The sequence below is a fragment of the Neovison vison genome, chromosome 1 (genome assembly GCF_020171115.1).
Source record: "Neovison vison isolate M4711 chromosome 1, ASM_NN_V1, whole genome shotgun sequence".
NCBI classification, from domain to species: Eukaryota; Metazoa; Chordata; class Mammalia; order Carnivora; family Mustelidae; genus Neogale; species Neogale vison.
In genome coordinates, this window is record NC_058091.1 from 78,036,845 (window position 1) to 78,060,696 (window position 23,852).

The window sequence follows — 23,852 nt, forward strand, 5'->3', positions numbered from 1 at the left end:
TAAACTCTAGCTGCCTTTACTTTTCTCAATGACCAACTCTGTTCCAGCTCCCAGTTGTCTCCTTAATTCAGGTGGACTGCTGGCCTCTGCTTAGATTCTTCTCCTCCCTGTTCTGGAAGCTTTCCCCAAGCAGAAAGATGGATCAGTTCAATCATGGAGTTCACATTGTTTCCTTTCTCAGAAATTACTGTCATGTATTGCCTATTATTAATTGTCTGAGAAACCATTTTTTTGTTTAACTTTTTCCATTGATTAAGGCAGTAGAGTATGTCTGGTCACAATTAACTCCCATCTTGACCTAAGTTTATAGTAATTATCTCAAGCTTTTTTCTGTTTGTAACTTTATTTTCAGCTGTGTCTGTTTTGTTCCTTGATAGTATTCTTTAAGTTAGACTTTCTTTTTTCATTATCTTATTTTATTCTTTTCCCATTCCATTTTTGAACTCTTACATTTGCTTTTTGTTATTTTTCTGTAGTTCAGGTGAAACGCTTGTACAGAATTTCCTTTTACTAAGTTTTGTTTTGTTTCAGGCAGGATTCTTCGAATGTCTCTCCCTCACCCTTTTTTCCACTTCCCCGAGGGTTGTGCTTATTTATTTATTTCTTTTGCTAGAGTATGTGTGCATAGTTGCTATGACTTTTATTTCTTTCTTTCTTAAGCTTGCTATAAACAGCTTTGTCTCTGCATTGTATGGGTTGCTGTAGTGTGTAGGACTGCTGCCATACTCCCCTTGGTTTCTGAGACATTTCCCCCAGAGCTGCAGCTCTGAGTTTGGAATATCCTAGTTTGTCCAACTTTCTGAAGTCTGATAGTATGGGGAGCTCAACCAGGGTTATGGTGAGTCCTTGTGAGAACACTTAATGCTTAACCTTTCTGAAATATTGGCAGATTCACTAATCAGTGTTCATCTCTCCTGGTGAGGGAATTACCCGGTTTCTCTGGTATATTCTAGTAGTTTACTGTGGAGTTCCAGGGGAGAAAGTTAGCTAGCCTGAGTTTTCACTGTTTTCACTACTACCATCTCAGAGAAGGAAAGGATTAGGATACCAATTCCCTTTTTTTTTCTCTTCTGGGGTATTTGAGAATTCTCAGAATTTTGTGAATTCACCAGTATGATACCTGGGGGCTAGAGGACAGGAGCCAGAGATGGGCTTGTTATTATCCCAGGGTTTTTTTGTTTGTTTTTGCTGAACTCTTTGCTGCTGTTGGTTTTTTTTTTTTTCATTGTTTTAGCTGATTTGATTTATTTTAATTGATTTAGTGGTCAGACACTTTTATTTTTAACTTTGGTCCATCTTTACACAGAAAGTTTGTGGATAATTACATGTGAACTGAATACATTTTGTTCCTTGGTAATTACTTTAACATCAGTCTTTTTTTTTTTTTTGAATAGGTGAAACAAATTTTCAGTGTATCATTTTAAAACATACTAATTTTTAATACTCTTTTCCCCAGATACCATGTTTATGTGGCAGTGCCCCATGTTTGCTGTGTCGATGCTGTCCTAGTGGAAACAACTCTACTGTAACTAGATTGATCTATGCACTTTTCCTTCTTGTTGGAGTGTGTGTAGCTTGTGTAATGCTGATACCAGGAATGGAAGAACAACTGAATAAGGTTAGTTTTTTTTGTTTGTTTTGTTTTAATTGATTAACTGAACCTGTAATGAGTATGCTTAAAACCAGTTGTTGGGTTTTGGAAATTGTAATGTACAAAGTAAGATAACTTATAATTCCAGTTTTTGTAATCCTAATAATCTTTTAGGAAAGAAAGGCAATGTAAGACTAATATAAGCTTAACTTCTGTGATGGTTGTACAGAAAATGTGCTGTGGTAATAAGGAGAAATAAGTAATTCTAACCAGTTAAAAGTCAGAACACAGTGGGTCTCATGGAAAAAGCAACATTCTAAGAATGAGAACTTTTATATGCAGATATTGAAAAATAGGAAGCAAAATGAGGATAAAGAGCTTGTTGAGCAGAATATGTATGCTTTAGGAAGACTGGTCTAATAATTAGAAGTCAAGTAGTTAAATGTGGAGGCTCTTTTAGTCGTGTAATCAAGAATTGTATAGGGGGCCAGCAGTAGCTTTTCTGAATGTAGAATTAACTGAATCTGAATTTGAAAACTGGCAGTGATAGAGTCATACATAATACCCAGATTCTGATTCTGGACAGCTAGCAGGAAACATACTGTTAACCGTGGTGGGGAATGGGGGTGATGTGATGTGTTTCATTTAAAAAAAAATTTTTTTCAGGGAGTCAGGTTATAAAAGGAAATGAGGAAAATACTCATTTAGTTTATAAAACGTTGACTTAGGAATATTGCACCACATAGGTGTTCAAGAAAGTGTGTGTGTGTGTATCTAACAGGAAGTAGAAAACACAGTATGTAACAAAAAAGAAATCTTAGCTGGAGGTGTTTGGGGAATGGAAATGAAAGTTGAAACCATGGCAGCATATGCTGAAGAAGACCATTCAAAGTGAGCAGACTGTAACTTTTACAAAAGCTGTTATTGAAAGGGGTTGGTAGAGAAAAGGAAGCCTTAGAAGGAACAATGAAAAGGGGTGAAACAAGTGAATGCCCTGTTATGCAGACCTTAGGAAGAAAGTATTTGACAGCCAGTATATCATTAGTGTTTTGAGAAAGTGATTTCTTTAGAGTGCTGGGATTAGAAGTGGAAGGAGACCCAAATAGCTGTGAGGAAATGTATCTCGTAGTTATAAACTGCTGATTCGAGGAGTTTTGTAACAAAGATGATGGTCTCAGAGGGCAGCTGAGTTAAGGATGAGATTTAATCATTTATATTTTGATATGAGCTTTAATCTGTATGGGGGAGAGAGGGAGGAGGTGATCAAGAGAAGTTACAGAAGTTGGCTTTCCACCAAGACAAGACAAATGATAACAGAAAATTTGAGGTTGAGAAGGATAGTATGGCAGTTGACCTCCATTTTAAAGCACAGTATCTGCTTGATGTTGGCTTTAGGGTAAGGAAAGATGGTGAAAGTTTGGAAAATGAGATTATTATGATTTTAAAAGAACTAGCATTGTACATAGTAAATGTGGATGACCAGCTAATGTTACTCAAGTCCTTGGCTATAAGCAAAAGACATACGGTTTTGTCATGGATCCAGTTGACTGTGGTTTTAAATAGTTTAGATGGTAGATGTTAATTCTCATCACCAAATGTTTCTGCTTCTCTGCTTTCTGAAGGTCATCAATGATTTGCATTTCCTAGAGTGCCATGTCTTTAATACTTATTCATCAGTGAGTTGTGAGTTGAAGAAATACATATCAGCTTCTACTTACTGATAGAAGATTTCCTTTTTTCAATTTGTCACAACATGTACATCATTTGAAATGGTGGCTTCTCCAACAGCCTGGACTCCTGAAGTGACTATCAGAACCAGTTACATATATGCACAAGAGCAAGAACTATATATTTGCTGTTTTAAGCCACTGATACTTGGGGATTGTTACTGAACTAGCTTAACCTGACTAACCTTAACCTGACTAATTAGTGATGGGAATTTGCCAGGTAGTGTCCTGCTACCACACAAGGGAGTGGGATAATTAAGGATGTCTAGTTGTGTATGTGTTGCAAGTGAGTATGGGTAAGTATATACTGCCCTAGGGCTTACACTGGGTTGGAAAGGTGAGATTTAAGTGAGACCAGGAAAGGGTTTATAGACTGTGCAGGAGCTAGCAAAAGGAAGTAGTGCCTATCCATTAGCTTAAACACAATTATAAGTTCTTGGTTTTAAAGGCACAAATTAACAGTCCTATTTGGCATATCCATTTGCTTTAACATTTTCTAGAGGAATTTTGTTCTCATATGTAGTAGTAGTGTATGTGGTTCTGAGGATTGCTCTCATTTATTTCATTTAAGGTCCTTTTGGTTTTTTGTGTGTGTGTGTGTGTTCAGATTCCAGTGTGACTTTCAGTAATGGCCATCCAGTTTTTTTCAGATTTCTAAGTTAAAATAAATCAGTGGCAGCTATTTTTTAATCCAGATCAATTTATTATCAAAAATAACACCTGTAGAATAAGAGACCAAAACTCAAAATGTATTTAGGCACATTGGCTTCAAGAAGCTATTGTTGTTTTCTTTGGTATTTAGAAGCTGACTTACTTTATAATTCCTTGAGCTTTTATTGATTGTATTTCTCTCTTATACAGATAATTGAGATATCACAGGAGAATGCAAGTTTTAGGACATTTGGACTAAGTCTGCAAGTCAAAATAAACATCCAGTTTTGGATCAGTTTATAGTTTATCATGGGTTCAAATAAAGTGAAAAGAAAGTTAATTATCTAGCTGATGAAAATGTTCTAGACTTACCTTGCTTACATACTCAGCAGAAACTGTAAAGCATATTTCTGTTTTCTAAACCTGGAAACTATCTGATTACCTAGAACTTGTCTTTATTTGAAAAAATTCGACATCATAAACTCTTTGTTTTTTCTAGATTCCTGGATTTTGTGAAAATGAAAAAGGCATTGTTCCTTGTAATATTTTGGTTGGCTATAAAGCTGTGTACCGTTTGTGCTTTGGCTTGGCTATGTTCTATCTTCTCCTCTCTCTCCTAATGATCAAAGTGAAGAGTAGCAGTGATCCAAGAGCTGCAGTGCATAATGGGTATGTCTTTGAATAATACAAAAGTCTAGGAAGTGTTTTCTCAGTTATTTTAGTTTGTCTAAAGAAACTATAAAATAAGTTATGCAATTTTCAAATTTGTTATTCATGAATAACCAGGTAAAAATATCTTTTTGTCTCTACTGAGAATATCAGATTTTAGAAATATAAATATTAAATAGTAGCCTTGGGTCATTTATTGGTATAATCTCTGATGCATGATGTTTTATAGTTCATCATAAAAAGAGGATCTACTGGAGCACCTGGGTGTGGCAGTCAGTGAGCACCCGACTCTGGGTTTTGGCTCAGGTCATGATCTGAGGGTCATGAGATTTAGCCCGCCTCGGGCTCCACACTCAAGTTGGAGTCTACTGGCTATTCTCCCTTTCTCACTGTCCATCCTGCTTGTGCATTCTTTCCCTCTAAATAAATTTTAAAAGGTGGCAGGGATCTGCCATATCTGTTACTAATAACAGGGAACTCATTCTTCCTTTTCCTTGTAGTTCTTGGTAGATCAGTGTTATTACTACATGAAACTGAACTTGGTTACTTAGAACTACAGTGCGACCAAAATAAAAAATTTTAATCCTCAGCAGGGTGATTTTCTAAATGGTTGGTTGTAGTAGACAATCTAGAAAAAAACTTTAGGGTCCTTTTTACTAATCTTCCTTAATGAAGAGCATCATTTCCAGTACTTAATTTGAATGTTTTGAATTTTATCTGTTCTTTTCTCCCCATAAATTAAAAAAATATTTTTTTTGAATATTTGCTGTTGCTTATTTATTACTAAGACAGGAAGAATGAGCAAGTGAGAAATAAAAATGTTAGTGAAAAATATTTTGTGACAGGTTGAATTTATTTTGTTTATTTTGTTCTTGTAGTCACTGGTATTTGTTTATTTGCACTTTTACAACTATAATTATTAAATGTGTTTTTAAACACTTTTCAGCATGCATCACAGAACGGCTATGACCGCTATTTGCTGAGATAACACTCTACTCAAAGTAGCATGCTTGTAGCACACTTAACCATTTTCCTTACATGTGTTTTCTTTTTAATTGAGATATAATTAACATATAACATTGTAGATTTAGCACCTACAAAATGTTGATTTCATACATTTGTATATTGCAGTGTTATTACCATTGTAGGGTTAGCTAACACCTCAGTCATATCACTTAGTGATTACTTATTTCTTGGGGTAAGAACAGTTAGCAGCTTTGAGGTCTGTAATACAGTTTTGCTGCTTACAGTTACTATGCTGTGCATTAGATCTCCAGGATTTATGTACTCATTGCAAGTTTGTTCCCCTTAATGACCTGTCCCAGTTTCGCCCCCCACCTACCCCATACTCTGGTAACCATTCTATTCTCAGTAGAGAATTCTATTCTCAGTGAACAGGCTTGGCTTTTCTAGGTTCCACCTATGAGTGATATCATGTGGTATTTGTTTTTCTTCAGCTTATCTCAGCACAATGCCTACAGTTAATATATGTCCTTGCAAATGGGAGGGTTTGCTGCTTCTTTGTGGCTGTATAACATTCCATTGTGTATCTGTCTATACCACAGTTTCTTTCTTCATTCATTGACAGAAACTTGGGTTGTTTTCATATCTTGCCTGTTGTGAATAATGCTGCCATAAACATGGGAGAGCAGATATCTTTCTGGTATCTTGTTTGTACTTCCTTTGGGTATGTGACTAGAAGTGGAATTGCTAGATCATATGGTAGTTTAATTTTTTTTGAGGAAACTTTATAATGTTTTTCATCGTGGCTGACCTAGTTTACATTCCCACCAGCAGTGCGCAAGGGTTTCCTTTTCACCACATCCTTGTCAACACTTGTTATGTCTTGTCTTCTTAATGATAGCCATTTCATTTTAACAAGTGTGAGATGATATTTCATAATGGCTTTGATTTACATTTCCCAGATGATTAGTGATACTCAGCACCTTTTTAAATACCTTTTGGCCATTTGTATGTCTTTGGAAAAATAGCTGAGTTCCTCTGCCCATCTTTTAATGGATTTTCTTTTTCTTGATTTAGTCTTGATAGGTTGTATGTTTTTAAGAGTTTATCCATATCTTCTGGTTATGCAATTTGTTGACATAAAATTCTTCAAGCAGTTTCCATAGTATCGGTTGTAATGTCTCCTGTTTTTGATTTTGAGTACTCTTTTTCTTAGTCTAGCTAAAGGTTTGTCACTTTTATCTTTTTGAAATACCAGCTCTGGTTTCATTGATCTTTTTTATTTTTTTCTGTTCTGTATCACGTTTATTTCCACTCTGATCTTTGTTATTTCCCTGCTTCTGCTAACTTTGGCCTCACTTTTTCTAGTCCTTGAGGTATATAGTTAAGGTTATTAGAGATCTGTTTTCTTTATATATGCATTTTTCACTATATACTTCCTCTCAGAACTTTTTTTTAACGCAGATTTTATTTTATTTTTTTATCTTTTTACTAATTATTTTTATTGACCTATAATGTGTATTCTTTGCCCCAGGGGTACAGGTATGTGAATTGTCCGGTTTACACATTTCACAGCACTCACCATATTCCATACCCTCCCTAATGTCCATAACCCAGCCACCCTCTCCATAACCCCCCTCCCCCCAGCAACCCTCAGTTTGTTTTATGAGATTAAGAGTCTGTTATGGTTTGTCTCCCTCCCGATCCCATCTTGTTTCATTTCCCCCCCAGGCCCACCCTTTGTCTCAAATTATTATTATTATATATATATACATATATATATATATAAAATATATATTAAGATGATGTATATATACACATCTTTTTTATCCATTCATCTGTTGATGGACATCTAGGTTCTTTCCATAGTTTGGCTATTGTGAACACTGCTGCTCTAAATATTCAGGTGCAGTGCCCCTTCGGATCACAACATTTGCATCTTTAGGGTAAATACCCAGTGGTGCAATTGCTGGGTCATAGGGTAGCTCTATTTCCAACTTGTTGAGGAACCTTCATGCTGTCTTCCGGAGTGGCTGCACCAGCTTGCATTCCCACCAACAGTGTAGGATCGTTCCCCTTTTTCCGCATCCTCTCCAGTATCTATCATTTCCTCACTTGGTAATTTTAGCCATTTTGACTGGTGTGAGGTGGCATCTCATTGTGGTTTTGATTAGTATTTCCCTGGTGTCGGGTGATATTGAGCACTTTTTCATGTGTCTGTTGGCCATCTGGATGCCTTCTTTGCAGAAATGTCTGTTCATGTCTACCCCTTTCTTGATTGGATTACTTGTTCTTTGGGTGTTGAGTTTGAAAAGCTCTTTATAGGTTTTGGATACTAGCCCTTATCTGATAAGTCATTTGCGAATATCTTCACCCATTCAGAACTGCTTTTGCAGTGTCCTGTGTGTTTTATTTATTGTTTCTATTTTCATTTGTTTAGAGATAATTTCTCTTTTGATTTCTTCTTTGATCTCTTGATTTTGCAGGAGTGTGTTGTTTAGTTTCCATGTGCTTGGAAATTTTCCAGGTTTCCTTTCTAGTTTCATTCTGCTGTCATTGGGGGGAAAAAAAAAACTTGGTATGATTTCAGTCTTTTTAAATTTAAAAAGACTTTTTGGGGTCCTATCATGTGATCTGTTCATGCTGGAGAATGCTCCGTATGCACTTGAGAAGCATGTGTATTCTGTTGCTGTTGGTTGGATTGTTCTTTAAATGTGTTCAGTCCATTTGGCCTAAACATATTGTTCAAATCCAGCATTTCCTTGTTGATTTTCTGTCTGGAGGATATATCCATTGCTGAAAGTTTGGGGTATTGAGGTCTCTTACTGTTATTGTTACCCATTTCTCCCTTAAATTTTGTTAGTGTTAGCTTAATATACTCAAGTGTTCTAATGTTGGGTATATATATATATATTTATGATTGTATCTTCATGGAGAATTGAGTTGGCCCCTTTACTATTATATAACAGCCTTCTTTGTCTTACTACCTTTTATTTATTTATTTTTTTAAAGATTTTATTTGTCAGAGCACAAGCAGGGAGAGTGGCAGGCAGAGCAGGTGGAAAGAGAAGCAGGCTCCTGGCTGAGCAGGGAGCCCACCCGATGCGGGGCTTGATCCCAGGAATACCTGAGCCAAAGGTAGACAGACGCTTAACTGACTTGAGCCACCCAGGCATCCCTCCTGTTACCTTTTTTGTCTTAAAGTTTTCTTGTTTGATATAGGTATGCTAGCTGTATTTCCTTTTGCTTTCCAATTGCATGGAATATCCTTTACTATCCCTTCACTTTGAGCCTGGGAGACGACTTAAATCTGAAGTGAGTCTTCTATGCAGCATATAGTTGGGTCTTGGTTTTTTATCCATCTAACCACACCATGCCTTTTGATTGGTAAATTTAGTCATATACACATTTAGGGTAATAATTATTGGTATGTAAGGCCTTAGTAATGTTACCTTATTTATTGCTTTTTGATTGTTTTGTATTTCCGTTGTTTCTTTTTTCCTCCATTTCTGTTTGCTTTTGTAAATTGGTGTTCTTTGCTTCTTGTTTGCCTTTATCTTTTGTGAGCCTACTGTAGGTTTTTGCTTTCTGGTTACTGTGGGGCTTACCTAAAATATCTTTTAGATAAAACAGGCCATTTTAAGCTGTTAGCATAGCAGCTTAACTCCAATTGTATACAAAAGCTCTATCCAGTTAATCCTCCCCTTTTAGAGTTTTGATGTCACAATTTAATAATTTTTATATTATGTATTAACATAGTGTAGTTTTTTAATAGTTCTTACTAGCCTTTATAGTTAAATATTAACATGTCATATTATAGAATTAGTTTCCTAAATCTTACTGTTTATCTTCACCAGTCTGTTATATATGTTCATACACTTTCATATCACTAATTAGCATTTTTTCATTTAAGCTTGGACTGTCTCCAATTTTTTTTTTTTTTTTTTTTCAAGATGGGTCTAGTAGTGGTGAACTCAGCACTCAGCTTTTATTTATCTGGAAAAGTATTTCTCTTTCATATCTGAAGGATGACTGGTAGAAGGAATATTCTTGGCTGGCAGTTTTTCTTTCAAAACTTAGAATGTGTCGTTTCCCTCCTTCCTGGCCTGTAGAATTTCTGCAGAGAAATCTGCTGCCAGCTTAGTGAGAGGTCATTTGTAGATTAAGATCCTTTTTTCTCTGGCTGCTTTTAGGATTCTTTTTCTTCCATCTTTTGACAGTTTGTGTTTTAGAGAGGGTCTTTTGCATTGAGATAATAGCAGTAATAAATTAGATTTGTGAACTCAGGTGTATAATACTTCCCAAGCTTGGGAAATTTTCCATTACTTCTTTAAATAAACTTTCCCCCCTTCTTTCTTTCCTCTCCTCTGGAACACTAATTATTCTAATATTTAAATACCATAGATCAAATGGCTTGCTTCACTCTTTTTCATTCTTTTTTCCTCTGTTCACTCTTATGGGGGTATTTCAAAATTTGTGTTCTTTGGGTCACTGATTCTGTTGGACATTTGAAGTACCCTGCTGCGAGTGCTCTCTTGCATTTTTCATTTCTTTCATCATATTCTTCAGCTCCAGATGTTGGTTCTTTTTTTACAGTTTCTGGCTTTGCTAAAGTTCTCGTTTTGTTCATGTAATTTTTTTTCCAGATTTTGTCTTTTTGTGTTTTCTGGTAGCCCATTGAGTTTCCTTAAAGCAGCTATTATTCTTGATTCAGTAGATTACAAGATACTGTGCCTTTGAGCTCAGTTGTTGGATTATTATCTTCTGTTGATGGGAGTGTTTTCTTGTTCCCTCTATAGTTTTGTGTTGTTGCTTGAGGTAGCAGATAACTCAAGTCTCTACTGGTTGCCTTCAGATGGGGTGTACTCTTGATCCCAAGAGTTCTCTGTGACCTTGTATTTATACACAGGCTGCATACTTCTTGCTCCCTTTAGTGGAAGAAGTCTTAAGCTTTTATGACTTCTCGGGTTCTTAAAACTCACCTCACTGGCTACTGGAAGTCTTTTTTTGTTTGTTTTCCAGAAGGTGGCACTACGGCTGAAGTTTGTGGTTTCTCCCTTCCCTACAGATGGTGGTGTTTTTCTCAGAGCACTCTCATTTCTGGATTGGCTCTTTCTGCCACACTTGGGAGCACACACAGAGAGCTGGCTGCAGAGTGGATTTAGTACTCCAGGTGTTTGGAGTCCCACACAGCCAGCAGAAATATCCTTGGCTGAGGATCTCCCAGAGACTTGTGAACATATTTCCTGCTTAAATCCTGAATGTAATTGGCAGAAACTGTGTTCCTTTAATGCTTTTTGATGTTCTTTGCTGCTGCTTTCCCCATTTCCTGTTCCCCCTTAGTCATGGAGGTCCTGCCTCCATAATCTGGGTGCTTCTGGAGAGAAATGGGTTTCTTTAGAATTGTCCCACAGGGTTGGAGTAGCTGTCACTCACAGTTCTCGTTTTGCCCCAGGGGAGAGGTGCTGCCAGGTAGAGTCCATACTCTCTTGCCATCGTGTAGGGGTGGTACTGACAAAGTTTCTCTTCCCCTCTTTGTTGCACTGAAACTCATCTCCCTGACACACATACAGGCCATGCAGGAATCTTCCCTCAGGAGAGCTAGACTTTTATAAATTGTCTCTCATTCATGGGTATTTGCGTACATCAGCAGTCTAGGTTTTCCCCAACTGGGAAAAGGTAGGAGGGGTTAGGGATGTTTATTAGTTCTGCAGCCCATACCAGAGTCTGTCTGCCTATTACCAAATACACAGGTGCTGGAGATGATTTTCCTCTTAAATGTTTCTTGATCTCACATCCTGCTGCACAGAGACCCTTCTGTTAATGGTTGGAAGCCTAATTAGTTGTTAAGAACAGGGGAACCAAAAAATAGGCTCTTTGCCATCAAGATGCTGATGTCCTAAAAGCTAGTTTTTTTTTTTTATTACCAGAGTTTTGGATGGAGCATTTATCATGTGTTTATAAAACCTGTTCATTTGTATAGTGCACCTTATACTTTCACATATTATTATTTTTAATTTCTTATTCATGTAAAGTTAATATACAGTGTTAACATTAGTTTCAGGTATACAATAGAATAATTCAACAGTTCTATATATTTCTCAGCATTCATCAGGATAAGTGTACTCTTAATCCCTTTATCTATTTCACCCACCTCCCCTCTGGCATCCACTCGTTTGTTCTATGTATGTAAAGTCTGGGTTTTTTGGGTCTTTTTTATTTTGTTCATTTGTTTTCTTCCTGAAATTTCACTTAGCATTATACCCATTCATTATTTAAAATAAACCTGTGAATATAGAATATTCTCATTTTCTCATAGTGAATTATAAATCTTTCTTAAAACGGTCCTAAACAGTCACATAAACTTTTTTCACATGCTCTTAAAAGATTTCATATATGAAACTATTTATTGAGTGAATCTGTATTAGTAAACTATATTTCTATTTCTTTCAGATTTTGGTTCTTTAAATTTGCTGCAGCAATTGCGATTATTATTGGGGCTTTCTTCATTCCAGAAGGAACTTTTACAACTGGTAATACATCTTTTCATAATTGTGTGATGTTTATATTTTATAAAGAAACTGAGATAACTGCTTCTTGGAACTGTAACTCTACTTGTTTTGTTTTTTTTTTTCTTTTTTCCTCTTGTTGGCAAAATCAAGACATTTGTGTAAAATATTTCCTTTTGTGTATTGTGATTACAAAGGTGAAATAATAAAAAGTGAACCAGCCACTGATCTGTATTTTTTTTCTTTCAGTGTGGTTTTATGTAGGCATGGCAGGTGCCTTTTGCTTCATCCTCATACAGCTAGTCTTACTTATTGATTTTGCCCATTCATGGAATGAATCATGGGTTGAAAAAATGGAAGAAGGGAACTCAAGATGTTGGTATGCAGGTAAGCTTTTTTCTTGGAGCATCTTCAAGATAGGTGAACTTGGAAGGTGAGAGCATATATGTAGACTAGGGAAATAAAGATTTTTATGTTTTTGTGAAGTGGTGTTTACTTCAAAAGTTTGTGAGTGTCATCTTACCACATTGTGTGAACAACTTTACTTGTTGAAATAGTTTTTAGGTAATCGATTAGAACATACCTAAGAGCCAGAAAACAATCTAGACAGAGTACCTTGAATGGCTAAAATAGATGTTGCAAAGGCTGTATTCTATGGCTGACAGTATGTAGTTTTTACAGCATAATTTCCCATTTTACAGCAGGTTAAAAATACTAAAGGGATGAGGACTGCTAGAAATAAACAGTGGCATAATTCATAAACATCAGCATGCAGAAAAAATATAAAAAGCAACTGTAGAACATTTCTTTTTATATAAGTGGAAAGATGCCTTTTTGTGTCAGTAACACGTAATGGGGTTCTTAAAGTACTATGACTGTTTTATTTGTAATGATGAGCTTGAATCCAGTGGTTATACTGCAGAACAGGGATCAGAATTCATTTGCTTGCCCCAGATGATGAAAAGGAGGGAAGAGACTCAGGTTAAAGTGCATAGGCAATCCTTGTGCAAACAGAACTGTGATGACTGTATTTTATTTAAGGTGCATAGCTGCCGCTCAGTTTCATACAGTAGTTGCCTTGTGGAAATGTGGGCTCAGTATTGCTTGAATTTTTTGATTCCTTTCAAAAGCAGCCATAAATATAAATTTTTATGTGAAATGATTAAGAGTTTCCACTAAATATTTCAAATCAGATTGAAAGCTATATTCATTCTTATCTGCTAGCCTGATACTTCTCTCACAGCTAGCTTGTCTTATTTGATCTCAGTGGTTAAAATAGAGTTTAGTATCCAAAGAAATAAGCTTCAGTCATTTGGAAAATTCACTTTTATAGAACACGTCATTCTTTAATGCAAATCTAATGCAAGAGTTCGTTTTGTTTCCTGCTGTATCCCCAGTGCTTAGAACTTTGCAGGCATTTAGTAAATATTTGTTGGGTGGATCCCGGCAGGCACATCTGCATAAACACCTGTATATTAAGGATGCATTAGCACAAAAACACACTGTGTGTTTTAATTTACATACAAGAAACTTGGATTGTCTTATTAAATAATAATGACTTACTGTTCTGTAATAAAATTTTTTTTAAGAGATAATTAGTTAAGGGGTGCCTGAGTGGCTCATTCAGTTATGCATTAGACTTGATCTCATCTCAGGTCTTGATCTCAGGGCTGTGAGTTCAAGTCCTGAATTGGGATCCACATTAGGCATGAAGACTACTTAAAAAAATTTTTTTTAAATAAAAAATAATTAGTTAATACAGGAAAGCATTGTCTTATGGACTTAGCATTAAGTAATTTTCTATTTTTCTGTATTTTGAAAATTAAGGCCACTGTGTATGAAAGAGTTTGTAATGGAGCTATTACTGTTAATGAAATTTTTTATGTTACCTTACTGTCCTTGAAAATACTATAGTGAGCTATGTGTAAGGAGTGTAAAATCACTGTGATAAAGTTCAGAAATATGCTTCTCTGCTTTTATAGCCTGCATAATGCAGACAGTGTTAGTTGCTTAAAATACGTTTTGAATGATTGTTTTTAAAATGAGCCCTATGCCTAATTCCTAATATTCGTGATACATTCTAATTGTCCAATTATATTTCTTTCACAGCATTGTTATCAGCTACAGCTCTGAATTATCTGCTGTCTTTAGTTGCTATCGTCCTGTTCTTTGTTTATTATACTCATCCAGCCAGTTGTTCAGAAAATAAAGCATTCATCAGTGTCAACATGCTCCTCTGCCTTGGTGCTTCTGTAATGTCTATACTGCCAAAAATCCAAGTATGATCTTTATATCATTAGCTTTTATGAAGCTTCCATTTTTCTAAGTTTCCCCTAAATCTTGAATGATGTCAGAATATTTGTCTTAATTTTTCTTTGTAGGAATCACAACCAAGATCTGGTTTGTTACAGTCTTCAGTAATCACAGTCTACACAATGTATTTGACATGGTCTGCCATGACCAATGAACCGGGTATGTTTTGTTTGCTTGGGTTTCTTTCTTTCTTTTTTTTTTTTTTTTTTTTTTAAGATTTTATATATTTATTTGCCAGAGATTACAGGTAGGCAGAGGCAGACACAGGGGTATGGCGAGGTAGTAGGCTCCCTGCTGAGCAGAGAGCCCAATGCGGGACTTGATTCCAGGACACTGGGATCATGACCTGAGCTGAAGGCAGAGGCTTTAACCCATTGAGCCACGCAGGCGCCCCAAGAGAAGTGTCTTTTTTTTTTTTTTTTTAAAGATTGTATTTATTTGACAGAGAGGGAGAGTGAGTGTGAGTAGGCAGAGCGTCAGGCAGAGGGAGAGGGAGAAACAGGCTCTCCACCGAGCAGGGAGCCCGATGTGGGGCTCGATCCCATGAACGTGGGATCATGACCTGACCCAAACAGCCACTTAACCGACTGTGCCACCCAGGCGCCCCTTATTTCTTTTTAATGAATTCTACAACTTTTTTTTTTTTTTTCCATAGATGATTATTTTGTGAAAGTAAGCTATTTAAAAAATAAGCCTCTGGGGTGCCTAGGTGGCTTAGTGGGTTAAGCATCTAACTCGATTTTTGGCCCAGGTCCTTGATCTCACGCATCCTGAGATGGATCTCTGGGTCACTCAGGAGAGTGTCTTCTTGAGAGTCTTTTCTCTCCCTCAGACCCCCCGCCACCCAACGCTCTCTTGCTCTTACTCTCATTCTAAAATAAGTAAATAAATCTTTAAAAAAGAAAAGCCTCTAAAAGAAAACAGTATGGAAATAATAGCATTTTCATATTTGATGTACTGCTATGTATTTTTTTCACTTTGCTTCTTTTACTAACAAATTATAATCATATGAAAATTATAACAAATACACCTAATTTGTACAGTCATATTTATGGTAGTGTGTGTGTGTGTATATATAGAGAGAGAGGGGTGTGTGTGTGTATTAGAAAAGCTATTAAAATGCTCCTTGATTCATTGCTAAGCAGTATAGTTTTGTTTTTAACTAATTAAGATACTGTTTTTGTCTGTGAGTACCTTGCAAGTGAATATAATTAGGCTTTCTAATGAATCTCTATAGGCCAGTTATATTGCATTCCGTGAGATTAAGAAGCCAATATAAATCATTTGGGGTGAAGCAGATGAGCAAGAAATTAGTTACTGATTTTGAAAAGGAAGAAATGGTGCCTTTTACTTAAAATTATAAAATGTTATCTGAATCTGATTTCAAGTTTATAAACTCAGTAGATGCTTTATCAATAGTGGGATGAAGGCTTTTTTTTTTTTAATTAAAGATTTTATTTATTTATCAATAGTGGGATGAAGGCTGTTTTTTTTTTTTAAATTAAAGATTTTATTTATTTATTTGACAGAGATCACAAGTAGGCAGAGAGGCAAGCAGAGAGAGAGGAGGAAGCAGGCTCCCTGCTGGGTAGGGAGCAGGTCCTCCATCCCAGGACCCTGGGATCACGACCTGAACGGAAGGCAGAGGCTTTAAACCACTGAGCCACCCAGGTGTCCCCATGAAGGCTGTTTTTAGTATTACAGAAAAGAATTATTTTTGTTCAGGTGTTAAGTAGTTAGAAATTTTTTTTATTAATTTGCTTTAGAGCTTACTCTTATCTGAATGGCTCTAAGATAAGAATCAATTTTGTCTTATTTTTCCCCCTAATTAATGATTGTTTTCATCATAAGATGATAGTTGATATACCTGACTTTGTGGAAGAGAGAAACATTTTGGATACTTTAGTGAATACAGACTTTTAACAGTATGGATTAGGTCATTATGACTTATTTGGACATTTCCACAAAGCACTTGTTAAAATTCTAATTAACTGGTAATTTTATGTGTAAGCTCCCTTGCCTACATAGCAATGTACTTTGACCAAAGTTTATAAATTTCATAAAGTCACTATTGTTCTCCTACAATATATATTAGGAAAAGCCACTGTATCTTATCTTCATTTAGAATACCTGAATTTTATTCCTAACTGTATTAGGGTTTTATTATACTTATGAGAGCTCATCTAAATTTCACCTTTTTCTTGATCAGTTTAGAGCTTAATATCATCTCTGTTCTGGACATTTTTCTGGGCACTTCTATAAAGTTAGCGCTATAATATTTAAAAGGTATCATTATCAATAAATACAGGTTTTTTCAGATTACTTTTTTCTTGTATTTGTGCCTTCTTCCAGGAAAATTTTTTGAAAATGCAAGGGCATAAAGTTAAAAAAAAAAAAGAAAAACACTTGTAACTAGGCCCCCCAAAATAAATTACTTCTTATACTGTCTGGCATTTTAATTTGACCTTAATTTACATTACAGAAACAAACTGCAACCCAAGTCTACTAAGCATAATTGGGTACAATACAACAAACACTGTCCCAAAGGAGGGGCAGTCTGTCCAGTGGTGGCATGCTCAAGGAATTATAGGACTGATCCTCTTTTTATTATGTGTGTTTTATTCAAGGTAAGAAAAATCTGTGGATTATTTTTTAACAAGAAATCTAGCCATTCATTAAAAAATCAGTTTTTTAAATACCCTTTTTCCTTCTTTCTTAACTTTTATGCAGCATCCGTACTTCAAACAACAGTCAGGTTAATAAATTGACTCTAACAAGTGATGAGTCAACATTAATAGAAGATGGTGGAGCCAGAAGTGATGGATCACTGGAGGATGGAGATGATGTTCACCGAGCCGTAGATAATGAAAGGGATGGTGTTACTTACAGTTATTCCTTCTTTCACTTCATGCTTTTCTTGGCTTCACTTTATATCATGATGACCCTTACCAACTGGTACAGGTAATTATATTTCATGAAAACTTTGCATGTGGAAATTTCAATGTTTTTCATCATTGCATTGTATGTAAAACATGTGGTATGAAGTACTTTTTATCCTCCAATGTATTTCAAAATTTACATATAAATGAATGAGATCAGTATAAGAAGTGCAGACTTTACTTCCTTGCTTTGGCATTAATATTGAAATACTTCCAAATCTTGAAGAGATTAAAATCAGAAGCTTCATGAAATTACACTTTTACAGAAATTACCATGTTAATAATAGATTATTCTTCATTTTAAGAGCAGACTTTACTGACATTTACTATTGAAAAATAAGTATTTTTTTAAAAAGTCCTATACTGCGGCATATTAAGTGATAAGAATCCATGTAGTGTTCAGTAATTCACAGCTTTGGCTGTCAGATAACATTAAAGATAACATTAAACATTAAGACCTTAGATTGGGGCACCCTGCTGGCTCCATTAGAGGAACATGCGACTCTTGATCTCTGGGTTATGAGTTTGAGCCCCATGATGGGTGTAAAGATTACTTAGAAATAAAATCTTAAAAAAAAAAAAACTGTTAGATAAAAAATATTTTTGGTATGTTTCATTTGTACAAAAACCAGCTAAATTTGGAACGTATTTCCTTCTGAATCTCTTAAATCTGAAAAAGCTGAAGGTGAGAGAGTGGTTCCAATATACACTTGGAATAGATGACACTTTTTATACAGGATGGGATTGATAAGTTAGTTAGTTATCAGGGAAAGAGAGAGCACAAGCCAGGGGGCAGGCTTGGCTTCCCTCTGAGCAAGGAGCCTGATGTGGGACTCGATCCCAGAACTCCAGGATCATGACCGGAGCAGAAGGCAGATGCTTAACTGACTGAGCCACCCCGGTGGCCCTAGAATTGATAAATCTTTTATAACAATATCTTACTTAACCAGGCATCACAGTCCATTTCCCTGTTGTCTTATGACTGCTAAGCCAGAAGTATAGGATCCCCCCTACTTTTTACAGTTTGCATTATGCTACTTCATTTTTATTAAAGGCTTATGCTAGTCGTGCTTTTGCTGACTAAAAGAAACACAAAGAGAAATTTTGCTTTTAAGAAAAAAGCCATTTACTTTACTCATACAGGTTTTTTGTAAAAGCAAAGTGGCCTAACAAACGTACAGAAAGTGGGGACCTGTACATAAAGAACCCGAGTATTAGTAAAAGAGCTACTTCAGAAGGCCAATGTCCTTTACTCCTTTAAAAGAAATTCTTAATTTTTACCTTCACATTAGTTGCTAAAGTAGTATGACAAGCAGAGCAACAGATTAGCTCAACAATTGTGTATCTGTTACCACAAACTATACAAAGAATACCTCGAAGTAAAGTTAAGTAGTGTGATGGCTGAATCTCACTCTTTCCCTTTCATTTTTTTCTTAAATTTTAGGTATGAGCCTTCTCGTGAGATGAAGAGTCAGTGGACAGCGGTATGGGTGAAAATCTCTTCTAGTTGGATTGGCATTGTGTTGTATGTTTGGACACTAGTGGCACCACTTGTTCTTACAAATCGTGATTTTGATTGAACAGGACTTCTGGCATGAAAGTCCCACTTTGATCATTGCTTGTTTGAGATTAACAGTATTCCAAACTTTTGTAAAGTTGTGTATGTGTGTGCTTCCCATGTAACTTCTCCAGTGTTCTGGCATGAACTAGATTTTATTGCTTGTCATTTTATCATTGTATTTTTGCCATGCACATTGATATGTGTGTTAGAATGAATTACAAAGGGAGAGAGATAGGAGTCTGGTGGTGAAAAGTGGACATTGTTAGGTTTATCCTTAGTTCTGTGCCTGTGAAATTAAGAGTGAAAACAAAACTGCTTCTTGACAGTTTGATTTTTAAATTGTGCTAGTCCCTAAGCTGTTTTAGAAAGTATAAAAGGAAATGTATGGCTGCCTTTTGAAATATTTGATGCCTTGCTCTACAAGAGACTGCAAAGAACGTGGCTATTGTAAAATTGTATAAATAAGTGACTTAAATGCCGGTTGTCTGAAAAATCTTTTCAGGTTTTTCCCCTGATGTGAAGATAAGGAACTTAACACAGGTAGGGAGTGTTTGATGGACAATAGTGTAAATTATGATGGAGATTAAGAGACAGAGGCTTCATAGAAAGATTGGGGATAGTGGGTTACTAATTTGAATACCCAGTTAGGTTGTAATCTTCCCTGGGTAGGGATGGCCTTTCATATCAACATACCAACTTTGTTTTAGTCATTATAACATAAGCAAAAGTATAGGTTCAATGGAGATGTTAGGAACTCTGAAGGATTGAGACAAAGCTTTTGAAAAAGATAATCGTGGGTTAGAAGGTGTACTTTGAAAGTTCATTAAAATCGAAGGTAGTAAACTTTTGACAGGACATTACTGTAGTATAGACTAAGCCTCAGGAGATAATTAGATAAAATCTAGTCCAATCCTTCATTTTAGAAATGAAGAAAACTGAAGCTCAGATAACTGATCAGTGACCAGGCTAGGAAATCCCAAGTTCCCAAAAACAGCTGGCATTTCTTTGGTATTGAAAACAACGTCTATTCAAAATACATGCATAATAGATTCCACACCTCATTAGTGGTGGTGAATTCGTTATGTGATTTGCTGGTGTCCAGCTTGCCTTCTACCCATAAACCGAGGCCAGGAGAATGATGGAATGCTATAGAATATAAACTGCTTATAGTAATCTATACAATAGGTTCAGAAGATGTTTAAAATGCTTTTGTATTTGCTGCCATTTAATTGAAATATATAGTTTATTATAGTCTTTCAACCTGAAAATCAAGCAGTATGACAGTTAACTTAGAAACTTAGTTACTTGTGTATGTTTAACTAGTGTCATAATCTTAAAATCTACATTTGCTTCTTTTAAGGTATTTATTAATGTAAATGAAAGATAACAATTCAACTTAATTCCCCAACTTTATTCTGTGTTGATATTGTGTTCCATCATTTTGAATGGCTGTGTTCTATCTCTAAATAAATGAATTCAGAGAAAGTGTGTGGTGTACTAATTCTTTAGCAACTCAAATTTAGGTCACTATAATACTCAGACCTACTTTTTCTCTTCTGTATAAAGGAACCCGAAACCGGGTTTACTGTCCATTTCATTTGCTGAAAACCTGTATTATTTTAAAGGTGATAGTTACACCCTTTTCGTCTACTGTAAATAACCCATGAAATTGGATCTCAGGTAATTCAAGTCATGTTCTCCTAAAGAACCTTTAATAATGGGCCAGTTTAGTTTGGAGAATAATTTTAACCTGTGTCCAAAGGCATTTTTTCCTAAGTTGCAAATGGATGCTTTCTGACACAAGAGGATATAAAAAAGTTCCTTAACGACAACAAACAGAAATGAAGTACTCTATTCCGTATGTTACTAAGGCTTGGTATATTTTATTCAGTAATTCATTTAAAATGGAATGATTTCTCCAATATTATAAGCAAGATAGTGTCTATGAAGTCTTGGGCATTTTACTCAGAAAAATCTTAATGTTCACACAAAACCTATACAGGAATGTTTATTGCTTTATTTGCAGTAGCCCAAACTGGAAACAAACCAAAAGTCCTTCAACTGTGTTTTAATGAAATGTTTAAACACACAGTCCTACATCTGTACCATGAACCTACTAAACAATAAATAGAGGAATAAACTCTTGGTACACAAAACAACTTGACTGGATCTCCAAGGAAGTATGCTACTATATTAAAAAGCCAATCCCAAAAGATTACATAGAGTATCATTTCATTTGTAATATATTTTTTAAAGATTTTATTTATTTGACAGACAGATCACAAGTAGGCAGAGAGGCAGACCCGGGGGGTGGGGGGGAAGCAGACTCCCCGCTGAGCAGAGAGCCCGATGGCGGGGCTCGATCCAGGACTCTGGGATCATGACCTGAGCCGAAAGCAGAGGTTTTAACCCACTGAGCCACCCAGGCACCCCTATAATACTCTTTTAATGATGAAAATAAAGATCAGTGGTTCTTTGGAACCAGTAATTAGAAGAATCCTTGAGGGCAGGTTAAATGATTAGTTCTACAAGAAACTGCCGTCTTCTGACGTGTTCACACCATTGATACATGAACCATTCAGTTTCTTTGCATCCTTGCCCACATTTGGTATCACTAATTTTAGCCATTCTGATAGAAATATTGTGTTATCTCATTGTAGTTTTAATTTGCCTTTCCCAAATTGCTAATGGTGTTGATTCTCTCTTCATATGCTTATTTGCCATCTATAGGTCCTCAGTAAAATGTCTATTCATGCCTTTTGGCAATTTTGTAATTGGATGGTTTATTGTTACAATTTGTTAAGTTTTGAGTTAATATATTCTAGATATACATCCTGTATCAGATAGTAAGTAGTTTACAAATTTTTTCTCCTAGTCTGTATCTTTGTTCTTCCATCTGAACAGGGTCTTTTGCAAAGCAAAAGTGCTTAGTTTTGATTAGCTTCAATTTATCAATTTTTAAAAAACCTAACATGTTTTTCAACTTGTCACTACTTGGCCAGCCCAACACACTTTTAGTACTGCCGTGTAACAGATCTATAAGCATCCCCATTTACTGGCAGATTCTCCATTCTTACACCCTTGATTTTCTATGTTCTAAGATAGAAGATAAAGAGAGCTTTTTGTTCCTTTTTTTTTTTTTAAGTGTATTAGGGTTCTCCAGAGAAAAAAATAGTAAGATACTTTGATAAATGGTAAAAACGGCACTTCACCCCTGTGGCCTTTCTACCCCAAACCCATTAACTCCTATAATCATGGGAAAACCGTAAACCCAAATGAAGGTCACTCCACAAAATACCATGCCAATACTCCTTGTAACTGTAAAGGTCTGATTTATTTGTATTATAGTTAGTCTGTTTGATACCAATTCCATGAAATTTTCTAATTTGCTTTATGGCCTAATATGCAGCCAATTCTCAAAAAATATTTTATGTGTGCTTGAAATGAACATTTAGGCTCTAATTCTTAAATGTAACATGTTCATCACAACAAATATCATTTCATCATCTTCCCAGTCTGCAGACTATTGTCAATTTAAGCCTCATCACTTGAGTATACCATCCCTATGAAAAACAAGGTGACACACTCTGAAAGAACATTCAGCTCTGTTCTACGTGATTTCTGATGCCGATACTTACAACCACCCCCCTTAAATGAAAGAAACTTAAAATGAGAATGAAGATGGGGGGCACTCTTGAAATTAATGGTCTTCATACTATGGTACTTGTCTTCCAGACAGTACGGAGACTTCCTCTGGTAAACAAGAGGTATTAGAGATCAGTGTCCAGATCTTCAATTTCCTTATTACTCCTTCCTGAACTTGGATCTGCCTGAAAAGATGCCTTAAGAACATCAGGGCATCATCCCTCTTTTAATAATCACTTTCCACATTTAACGAAGATGTATCTCTTAGGCATTCTGAATCTAAGGCATTACTAAGGCACTGGATAAACTCTGAAACACCCGATAAAGACAAAATTTTTAAATACTGGTGAGAAAGAATGACACTGGGGGCAGAATCCTTTTGCAATTCAGGTAGTTTCTGGGTTTTTTTTGCTGTTGATGAAATTGAACGATGATCTAATTAAGTCACCAGTGGGTAACTCATTAAAAAATACAATAGTTCTAGTATATAGTTATGAAGGAGTTAAAAGGACTGATAGTGCTATACCAAATTCTTCCATCATATACTTTTTTGTATTACAAAGTTTTTAAGAGTTGTACACTTACAAAAACAAAAAGGAATGAAACTGATGCTTCTTACACTGATAATCTTCAGCTTCAGATACAAAAAAATTGGGGAAGTACTCCTTCCCCCCAATCAACACCTGTTCGGGCCACTAAAAATGTTATTTCTCATACAATTTTATTGTTTAATGTTTGCCAAAATTTGAGTATTAGTGAACACTAAGATCAATCCCCCCACCCGAAAAAAAAACCCGAAGGCAGAACAGAATAGTTTGTTCTCCACTCACCTGAAGTCTACAATAGGTGTCCAAGATTGATGGGTGCCTCTCTTCTAAGCAGTGATTCAGGAAGCCAAATTTCTTCCTTCTTGAATGTATACTCTGAAGCCATATACTCCTCTGCATCAGGCTAGTGGAGGAGTAAAAGAGCAAGGAGGATTGCAGAGGGGAGGTTTTCACAAACCAGACCTGGAAGTTCTGTACATCACTTCTGATTTATTTATCAGAATTCAGTTACACAGCCACCCTGTTTGAAGTAGAAATAATCTAACTCCATGATAGAGAAAATGGTTTGGATAATCATACTGTTTTGATGAGCTGTGTATAACTGGACACAAATTTCTTTATAATGCTTAGAATCTTAAGGTTATAGGAAACAATTTCAAATTTAGTTGCAGAGAAGTATGACACTATCGTCAATGTAGGACTTTCACACATAATAAAAGTAGGATAAAATTCTTTG

General features: G+C 35.8%; 2 protein-coding genes across 3 annotated transcripts in view; one reads left to right on the top strand and one right to left on the bottom strand.

The window, feature by feature from the left end:
• Positions 1-20,408, top strand: part of SERINC1 (serine incorporator 1) — a 34,374-nt gene extending 13,966 nt beyond the window's left edge. The window contains exons 2-10 of the mRNA XM_044249676.1: positions 1,457-1,618; positions 4,469-4,638; positions 12,055-12,134; positions 12,360-12,497; positions 14,220-14,389; positions 14,492-14,582; positions 16,906-17,050; positions 17,154-17,384; positions 18,807-20,408. Of these exons, the coding sequence (XP_044105611.1) occupies positions 1,457-1,618; positions 4,469-4,638; positions 12,055-12,134; positions 12,360-12,497; positions 14,220-14,389; positions 14,492-14,582; positions 16,906-17,050; positions 17,154-17,384; positions 18,807-18,942 (1,323 nt within the window). The 3' untranslated portion in view covers positions 18,943-20,408. The remainder of the gene's footprint in view (positions 1-1,456; positions 1,619-4,468; positions 4,639-12,054; positions 12,135-12,359; positions 12,498-14,219; positions 14,390-14,491; positions 14,583-16,905; positions 17,051-17,153; positions 17,385-18,806) is intronic.
• A 1,830-nt stretch (positions 20,409-22,238) lies between these two features.
• The window catches only part of HSF2 (heat shock transcription factor 2), a 35,832-nt gene continuing 34,218 nt past the window's right edge, over positions 22,239-23,852 (bottom strand). Inside the window, exons 13-14 of one of the 2 annotated variants that reach the window (XR_006384679.1) lie at positions 23,399-23,519; positions 22,239-22,676 (exon numbers count right to left, since the gene is read on the bottom strand). Coding sequence is in view for 1 of the 2 variants with exons in the window: in XM_044249700.1 (XP_044105635.1) it covers positions 23,515-23,519 (5 nt within the window). In the remaining variant the exon portion in view is untranslated. Of the gene's footprint in view, positions 23,520-23,852 lie in introns of both variants that reach the window. The other variant, XM_044249700.1, reaches the window with a different exon arrangement.